Source organism: Haplochromis burtoni, unplaced genomic scaffold, assembly GCF_018398535.1.
Source record: "Haplochromis burtoni strain Fernald_Lab_line unplaced genomic scaffold, NCSU_Asbu1 Contig_468, whole genome shotgun sequence".
NCBI lineage: Eukaryota > Metazoa > Chordata > Actinopteri > Cichliformes > Cichlidae > Haplochromis > Haplochromis burtoni.
The window spans coordinates 313882-323341 of record NW_024582829.1 but is presented as its reverse complement, the minus strand read 5'-3'; the positions used below and the strand labels follow the sequence as shown (position 1 = coordinate 323341).

The 9460-nt window shown below is 43.2% G+C and overlaps 1 protein-coding gene across 3 annotated transcripts; it reads right to left on the bottom strand.

The window, feature by feature from the left end:
- Nucleotides 1–300: 300 nt before the first annotated feature.
- On the bottom strand, nucleotides 301–9407 carry zfyve9b (zinc finger, FYVE domain containing 9b). Of its 3 annotated transcripts, XM_005946511.3 has the most exons (16): nucleotides 9105–9407; nucleotides 7074–7783; nucleotides 6839–6938; nucleotides 6554–6756; nucleotides 6322–6433; nucleotides 4876–4998; nucleotides 4482–4637; nucleotides 4145–4369; nucleotides 3984–4066; nucleotides 3739–3843; nucleotides 3509–3659; nucleotides 2784–2864; nucleotides 2382–2544; nucleotides 2028–2133; nucleotides 1762–1941; nucleotides 301–959 (listed from the first exon to the last, which is right to left on the bottom strand). In XM_005946511.3, exons 1-16 carry the CDS (start codon nucleotides 9166–9168, stop codon nucleotides 798–800), a joined length of 2724 nt encoding a protein of 907 aa, XP_005946573.1. In that variant the 5' UTR covers nucleotides 9169–9407; the 3' UTR covers nucleotides 301–797. The 3 variants fall into 3 exon arrangements, 2 of the variants coding, with proteins under 2 accessions (XP_005946573.1, XP_042069617.1); XM_042213683.1 differs by having other exon boundaries at nucleotides 3984–4369; XR_006052926.1 differs by lacking the exon at nucleotides 301–959 and having other exon boundaries at nucleotides 1920–1941; nucleotides 2382–2623; nucleotides 3984–4369.
- Nucleotides 9408–9460: the final 53 nt, after the last annotated feature.

Here is a 9460-nt window from a genome sequence, read left to right as displayed (position 1 = left end):
AACAATTCAGAACTTTTTGTTGTTGGCGTGTGGGTTTTTTTTTAAATGGTGGGAGACCTAAATCGTTTATAGCTGCAATATAATGCCTTTTGATGGTCATATTAAAAACTGTAAATTTCCAAAAGCAACCTAAGGAGGTCACAAGTACATGTTTCTAGGTCTTACAGGAGCAAAAGTCAAGTCTCTAGGAATGAGTTGGGGGGGCGGTAAACGGTAAAAAGCATAACCTTCCTTTTGATGAAAAATAGCAATATTACAGTAAAACCGCTCGGGGTCCTTGGGCAATAGACAAGAACTCGGTCACTGTTGCAAGTTTAATTCCAAGCTAACATTACATTTCATGAGCAGTCAGTTAAAATTCATCAAATATTAAAACATTCTCCAGGCATTCATTCAGTGCGCATGAAGCTGCTATTTGGATTTGATACATAACTTCAAGTCATTCTCTTAGCTTTAAGGTTGTGAGCTATCACTTTAAAGGTATTGACTGTAAAATATGTATTAAACATTGTGACATTGATGATTTCAAGCCATGAAATTGCTACTACAGTGCGAGAGCTGCACCCTTATCTAATGGTCCATCGTAGGTTTCATGCGTAGCCTGATTGATTGTGGCTGGGCCGAGTGAGATCAGAAAACCACAAAGAGTCAGATCTCTTGGATGAGATGGATGCGGACCTTGGATATGATCCGCTTTGCCTTTGGAATGCTTTTATTGCCCTGAAACTGGTGAGAAGTGCTGAAGATGAAGCAGTGGTCAGGGTTAAGAAGATGAATTAGTGGAAAGTCTGAGTTCTCTAAGTGATGTTCTCAAGGATGTAAAAAATGAGCTCCATCACTATGGGCTCGCCGTCCCTCTTGCGCCCCCTGCTGTGGATGACAGGAATCAGCACGCTATTCAGCGCATTGAGGTACTGAGCTGGGAGGGGCTGCCCATTGCTTCCTGCCACAAATCCAGCCTGAAATAACAAATAAGCCACTTATTAGTTTTTTAAAAAGCCACAGTGTTGTTCTAAACTTTGTTCAAAGCTTTCTTTACTAATGAGATAAAGTTCTAGGCTAGGTTTTCTATTTTTTTTCCACAAGAGAACGACGTGTTGCTGTAGTCAAAGTTCATACTGGGAAGTAACACAAGCTGTTTTATTTCACAACAAAGCTCGTGTTACTTGCAGAAGTGGGTGTAGCACATTAAGTAACACATTATCTCAGATAATCTGTCTATAGACCACAGTCTGCACGTCCAGCCTACGATATAGAAGCTTGGGTAAATCCGTCTTAATCACCACACACTGTATGCGATCTGGTTCACAGTCATTGCTGTTCATCTTCTTATGAATGGAAGGTTTTGCTACTATAAATCACCGGCCTGCTCCAATACACATTCAATTAGCTAAAAACATTTTTGCATTAGTGTCTTTTTTTCTTATTTTTCCGTCACTTAAAAATGTGTTTTTTAATTTGTCTCGACCAGTGAACAAATTTTAAATAGTTAAAAATGAACTCTGCTCTCCATCTAAATTACTAGTGCAGTGCTACGTTTTTACCATAAAGAACCCTGACTATTTTTTGTATTTTATTTTAGATTATTATTGTTGATGTGACCTTACATGGCTCAGGGCTGATGCTTACAAGGCCAGTTTAACCAGACAAATTGGCAGAAATAGATCACACATTAATTAGTTAGTTAGTTAGTTAGTTAGTTAGTTAGTTAGTTATACATCTCTCTCTCTCTGGCTACAAGAAGCTAAATTCTTTAAAGACCTCTTGGGAGTCAAAAGTGACACGCAGTCCCAGTTTGGCCATCCCGTCCTCTTTCAGCAGTTTAAGGTGTGGACACAGTGCCAAGCAAAATGCCCGGGCGATTCTCTCCGTGAGCCGGTTGTGTTCAGCAGAGTCAGTCACTGCTCCTTTGGGATTATCACCTGTCTGCAGGAAAAACACCTGCACAAAATATTCACGCAAATGTAAAGAGGGGTGGCTGTACACATGGACATGCTAACTTTTTTTTAGCAGATCATTATATATACTTCTGTCCAGCGGATGATCTTTCCATTTTCTTTGTATTCGGACTTCTGGAACATCTTGGTACTGCTGATAGACTCCATTGATTTCCCATCGATGGGGCTGATGATGCTGGAGAACACAAACATTGATATGCGGTTACATGTACACACAGTTTAAAACAGACTGAAAAGGATGTGTCCTGCTTACACTGGACTCTTACGCGCTTTTTTGCAGCTCTTTGTTGGGGTGTTCCAAATTCTAATCAACTAATGGCCCACCGTTAGTTTTTCACAGCTACCTTTTGAATGGGTGCTATATTGTTCTACTGGACTGAACACAAAAGCCTTCCTGCACTTCAAACAGTTGGACACACTCACCCCTTATTCACAGTGCATTTCTCCTCCACCCACTGTACACAAACAAGCTCCTGGCTCTCTGATTGGTCCAGCCGTCCACAGGTGACAGTGTGGTCTTTCATCTCCCGTAGTGATCGACGGAGCTCCGCCATGGTTTCCACGGTGATCTGCACCATTAGCCCATCTGCGAAGAGGGGACAGCGATACAGGAGAAACACACACAAACACACACCAATGGGGAGACACACGCCTAGACAAACAGTCTGTTAAAATGTACACAGACACACACATACAAAGATCAACAAATTCTGAATAAGCCAGTTTAAGCAGGGGCGCTCTACTTAAAATGTAAATGATGGCTACCCTCAGAGGTGAGGAGAAAGTAATGGTTAACCTGGCTTCTCTGGTCAGAGGGTATCCTACCTTCTACAACGCTGGATTTGGCCAGGTATCCTGCTGACGCTTTCAGCGCACTACTGAATATAATAAAGCATGATCCAGTAACTAGGAAGGAAGGAAGGAAGGAAGGAAGGAAGGAAGGAATGTCATTTTGATCAGTCTTTACAGTGACAAGGCAAAAACTACAAGTGCATGCACTGCCACCTAGAGTCACATAACTGGAACTGGCCGCGATTAACATCTCGAACCACTGTTGTTCTTTTCTTTTGCTCCGCTGCACTTAAGTTCACACTCAAACTGTTTTGTTTTATATGCAGTTCCAAGAGCTACATATGTTTAGATGCACTGTAATAATATTCAGTGGGTTTGCACAATGTTTTTGTTGTGCAGAATCCATTCAGTTTGTGCAGCAAATTTACTTGAATGCCTTCTAAATTTGAAATGTGTAAAATCTATTCTTTGCTTCCAGTGTTCTCTGGAGTATATTCAGCTAAAGATTTACTGTAAGCGATAAGATTTCATTGATCATTTATCGATCATGCTTAGCTGTTTCAAGCTTATGCATATCTTTTAGCTGATTTATTAGATCCTCGTCGTTTAACAAAACTGGAGAAGTATTAGTACTACTATACTTTTAGCTGCTGTTTTAGCCTCATTTGTTCATCTTAAATAAAGTAATTTCAGATTTTCATATTAGCTGAGCAAAACTTTCCATGTGTCCCTTCCTGCCCCAACAACTGTGTTGTTACCTTTACGTGGTTGATTGTGGATGCTGATGGCTTGGGTCTGATACTGGCCATCGTCTGCTTGGACACAGATGAGGTGGGAGTCTGCAGTGTCATTGAAGCATGCCCCTATTGCCAGCACATGCTCATTGGACTTATTCACAGCCTTCATTAGCTAACATGGGAGATAACATGGGTAAACGATAGAGAAAGAAACTATATGTAAGAGTTAACTCTGTGAGGCTTAGTGTTACCTCATTATACCCAGTGTTCGGTATTTTTATGCAAGTCCTATGAGCTTCTAAGTCCACAGTGAGCCCCGATACCACTGGTAGGCTGTAACGGTAATTCCTAAAGTCCTGGAACAAAGCAGAATGGTAAAAAGATCTGGTGTCTGTTACACCATGTTTAATAAAAGTTGTGACACCAAACTTCCACTGCTGACAGGAAGGGCGGTTTTGCAACAACACAAAAAAATGTTACAAAATGCCATACTCACCACTAACAGTCGCATTATTGTGTGACCTATATCCCCAAACAAGGGCTTCCTAAAGCGTACACTGTACAGAGGGCATGGGTAAACTGGAACAAGAGACAGAAAGTGGGTAACTGGGGAAGAAACATTATAACTCAGAGAGCTTACATAGTTGCCTGGCTTACATCTGTACTCAGCGCCCAGTCGCAGCATGAGGCGCAAGGGAAAGGCTTTGGCCCAGGCCACCTCTGCTCTGTGGACCAGCAGGCCAAAGAGGTAGGGCTGGTTTGGCAGAGGTAGACCTTGAAGGGACTGGAGAGTGGAGCGAACGTACAGGAAGCCTGCATGATCCTGACTGCCAAAGAAGCTGCTGCCAAACAGGGAGAGTGACAGGTGTTTCACAACCTTCCCTACAGAAACATAAAGATATCGAAACACGTGTTATTATAAGAGGGAAGAAATACTACAGTCGTGAAGTAGAGACTGATAATATTCTGTGTATGGGCTTGTAATGTCTCTGACCTGTGAAAGTGTCTCTGTACAGCTGAATGAAGTGCCTAAAAATGTCTTTGGGGAAGCTTTTTTCTTCAGGTAGGCACTGCAGCAGCACCACCAGCTCCACCTGCCCTACAGCGTGCATTCCCTTTGTTGTCACACACCAGCACTTCCTGTTAACGTCTAATCAGGGAAATCAAGCACAAGCTGGCAGTCACATATGGACATTTTAAACAACAAATACAAGATGTAAGAGGTAGAAATATATACTCAGAAGTTATATTTAAATTTTTAAAAAATGATCAAAATATTTTCTGCATAGTGATGTAATTCTTGACACTGCTCAATTTTAAATGTGTACATTAAGTTCTGTATGCAGTTCATAATGCACAGTAAAAGGCAAGAGGGGAAAGATACTCACAGTTGACCAACTTCACCATAGCGAGCAGGTTAGCATTGAGAACAAACACCAGAGGCTTGGGTCTGCCGCTCTCCAACTCCTGAATAAGGAGCATCTCGGAGGGCTGCTCCTCCACAGTGTAGTCTGGGGGGTAGATTAGAACATCTTTTAAAGTGTTTTCTAATCTACTCTTACTCACCACAAAAAACAGCCCAGTATTAGATTAAAGATTAATATTAGAGTGTGGCTCTAAATAAGATGGCAAGTAGCAGGTAGCTGTTATTAATAACAGATCAGTTTTATTAATGCCTTGGGACTGCCCCATTTAACCAGGCATTACAGTGTCCATGTAATAAATTAAAGTAGCAGCATTCGAGTGTAGTAAGTCAGAACACCCAACACATTAATAAATAAATAAATAAATAAAAAAATTAAAAAATAAATAAATATGGATCATGTGGAAGGATTGCCTGGTTCTCTTAAACAATGCAATCACAAAGAGCAGCAAAGAGGTATCGGAGCATGTGCACAAGCTAGAGCAGCTGAGTGAGCATGAAAAAAATATTTGGAATTATTTACAGCAAAGTAGTCAAATGTGGCTCAAGTTGTTGGTAACATAAAGACATATAGAGATTCATCATGCATATTTGGTATTGTGAAATTATGAACTGGCTCTTTAGATTAATGGGTGGAAATCATGCATATATGTAATACTTGCTGTAGTTGTCCCTTCTGGTTAGTGCTTAAACCAAAACAAAGGTGCTAGTTTCTGGTCAGTGGTTCCCTGGGATGGAATAAGAGTTATAAAAGGGGAGGGGCAGTGAAGCTAAATTACAATTACAACATTTGCCCTGAAAGCAAGCCATGGACAGGTCTGTGAAAGGTACTGTTGGTTAATGCTTAAATAAGATTGAAAAAAAAAACTGCACTAACCATCCAAACATCAAAGCCTAGAAAAAATGTCGAGGCAAATCTTGGCTTCACCATAGTGGGCTATGGAGAGAGAACACTGTGTTTTTCTTGTCATAAAATAGTAGCTTCTGACAGCAAGTAGCGGAACAAGATGGACACTTTACAGAGTCACTTGTTCCTCATTTCTTTTTTTGCACGCCGAAGTTGTTTTTCTGTATTAACTATGGGGAATGTTATAGGCAAAGGAGGGTGAGCAGAAAAAAATGAGGAACCACTAATTTATTCAGTGTGAATCTGTAATTGCTGCTTTCACTAAACTATTAACTGCTCAAAATCAGAGACCATTTTTTCCCCTTGCCATGGGCTGCCCAATTTACATAGAACTCCTATTTCTTTGTGACCCGCCATCAATATTTGCACCATGCACTATGCAAGACATGAAAGCATTAACAAAAGGGGAGGAATATAATGAAAAACAAGAAGTATCTGGATCTGAGGAGGAAACACAATAAGTTTACTTTTCACTTTGAAACTCTAAATTGGAGCTAGCCCTACCTCCTTTGACTCCTGTGGAGGTGAGTATGGGTGGCAAACCATCCAAGGGAATGAGGTTAGCAGAGCTGCTCACTAAAGCTGTGGTTCCCCAGCCGTAGGGACCACAGGCCTCCTGGAGTTGAAGGGAGGCAGAGTGAGAATACATATATCATTCATTTTCCTCTAAATCACAGAACAACAACAACATTTTCCCTGTAGTCGAGTTTTAGTGGCAAGTTTTGGGTGAACCTACACCAATCATTGTTCCATGTGGCCTCAAAGTTCTCCTGATCTGGGGTGAACCCACAGGACTTTTAACAGGCCCACCCAGCACTCGACTCATCAGCGGTGAGAACGCGGGCTCCCTGACGGGTGTGGTCGGGGCAGACTCTGAATGCTTATTGGTGAGGATTTCGTCTGCGAACCACACCCTTCTTTTTCCTTTTGGAGACATCCCTGAAGAGAGGATACAAGAATGATTTCTGCATGATTTCAAAAATACAACTACAGCAATACCTAAAAAAAAAATTACGCTCACTTTTAATGAGTGCTGAATGACAGGAAATGCACACTCGTCCCTCCTTCCCATCCAGGTGCGTAAGTTTGAACTTCAAACTGGAGCAAAGTGCACAAAAAACCTGACGACACACACATGCACACACACCACACATGAACAGAGACACACACGTACACTCCACTCCACTTACAAGTTGCTAATTTTATTTCACTTCAGATTTAATTACACAGAAATGAACTTTTAAATCCTTTTTTACCTTCCCACAGGCACGGCAGTGGTGCCTCCTCTTGGTGAATGTAAACTTGATACCACACTTCATGCAGACCTGCGCTTCGGCATCGGGGACCCACACGGGGGCCACCTCACCAAGGACAGTGACTCGATCCTTGGACAAAATGCCAACGGGGCTCGTCTCAGACATGTCATCGAGATCCACAGGAGAAGCAGCGCACTCACCCATCGCTTCCTCCCCGCGGCCTGCCCCAGCCTTATTGGTGTTTGTCTGATCTCCTCGAGATGGTCCCTCCAAGCTGCAGGTCTCATCCTGCTGCTCCAGCCCACTTTCCTCCCGCTCCTTCTCCTCAATCACAGAGTCTTCCTTTGATGGGAGAACCGGCGACTTCTGGTTCTTCTCTTCCTCCTCCTCTGCCCACGCGGCCTCTGCTGGGCCCAACACTAGAGGGCTGGGGGACTCCTTTTCACCCCATGTGGAGATGGAAGTCACAGTGCAGCTGCCATTCACCACTTGGGAAGCAGATTCAGTGGGATGTTCAATAGGTTTCTGCTCACAAGGTCCAGATTTGCTTCTGAGCGTCGCATCCGATGTGGCTTTAGATGGAGATTGCGGTCTGATTTCTCTACAGTCCAGTGCAGGTTTTGACACATCTCCATCTTTGAGCACCAGCAGACAGGGTCTGTTCAGCCAGTGGTGCTTGGTGTCCTGAAGAGACGTACTGTCCCCTTCATCTGTTTCAATGATAATGATATCACCAGCAAGAAGGGAAAGTCAACATCTCCATCTCTCTATCTGTCAAACATACACAGACTAGCACATACAATGATGCACGTCCTGCCTGCTCATTAAGGCGAAAAAGCTGTTCACTGTTAAACAGACATCTTCTAGATTTCAGCCCTCACTAATGGCAGCATTAGTGTGGTTGCCCTTGAGAGGTGTATCTGATGATCAAAATAGCCAGTGGTAGTTGTACAAGAGATTAATGATACCATATAGCAGCTGGTTCCCTAGAGAACAAAAAGTTGAGCAGTAACTTTGTGTTTAGACGTGTCAAAACCTTTGCTGCTTCCTTATATTGAGCCATATTGTTACACAAACACAAATACACACACAGAGGCGGATGTTAAATATGTGTAATGAACAAATAAAAGATGTTTCAAGTGACAGTACTGTGTTTATTGCATGTTTCAGAATAAAAATATGCAAGTAAGCCGCTTGATTCTGCAATCACTCCATTCAAGGTTTCTACATTAAGAACACCTCCCGTAATTACAGCCAATTACTGATTCAATGCCCTTCCCAGCACATTAGCAGCCGGCAGCGCAAAGGGAGTTAATGTATGCACAACTGATGTTTCATTGATCTACCAGCGTTTCCTGAATAGGCCGGTTTAAGGGGATAAGGCTCTTATAGGTTTAAATGCAGATCGTCATGTATTTGATTATTCGATTGAAAGTCTCGTCAAAACATTGGGCGCTACTGACTAACTGTACACGTTAAACTGCACTGCAGCTCATTTACAACAGAAAGCCGTCCTTAAAAAACATGAAGAAAAAATAAAAAGCTGGCGGCGTCATTTTTACCGAAGGCAACAAAGTGAAGACTTCCCGAAACAGCGGCGTGCCTGCCTGCACCGATCCGGCTCACTGAGCTCTCACTTCCCGGGACAGTGACGCATTCCACACACGTGCAAATGTTTAATGTGCTCGCGGGCACAGAGGCCGGAGGCAATGCGACATTCACCCCGCACCCCGGTACACCGGATCAGCCGGGACACTTTATTGAGGTGACGCTGAGTGAGGCTACAGTGGAGTATGTATGTAAGCAGCCCGTGTTCACGCGAAAGTGCGCAACACGCACACATACGCGCACGCGCTTTTCAGATGACGCGGTCTATGCGCGCAGCCAAGTGTTATATCAGCGTTTTTTTCAGTGGCACACACACACACACACACACACACACACACACACACACAAGCGCGCGCGCACAAGCAATGAATGGGAGTAAACGCATTCCCACCCCGGTATTTCCAGAGCAATCAAACGTCTTACCCTCAGTTATTGCTCCCAAAAGGCTTTCATTCTCATCATCCCGCGCTGTGAAGAACTTCAGCATTTTATCCTGTTACATCTGAGCGCGGAGGAAAATGGATTCAAGCAGCAGTGCCTTGCTCACAAGCGAAAGATGGGATGATTTCGCCTCTCTCTTACCCCCCCTTTCTGTGTGATCTCCCTCCTCCCCCGTGCCTCTCTGCAGCTCTTTGAAGAAACTCAAGAGGTGTGCAGAAATGTCCCTCCCCAGTTTGCTGTCCACACAGCCCGCAGGACGGTGTACAAGCCAAGACAGCAGAGCTAAGGTGCCAAACATAAAAATCCAGCCTTATGCACGACCTGTCATTCTGTAGGAA

Excerpts from the sequence above, each read along its gene's own strand:
- zfyve9b (XM_042213683.1), bottom strand. The coding sequence starts at position 9,168 with ATGCTGAAGTTCTTCACAGCGCGGGATGATGAGAATGAAAGCCTTTTG. Across the intron at positions 6,939-7,073 it reads ACTGCCGTGCCTGTGGGAAG|GTTTTTTGTGCACTTTGCTC; the intron begins GTAAAAAAGGAT and ends GTGTGTCGTCAG. Across the intron at positions 2,134-2,381 it reads AAATGCACTGTGAATAAGGG|CATCATCAGCCCCATCGATG; the intron begins GTGAGTGTGTCC and ends TGTGTTCTCCAG.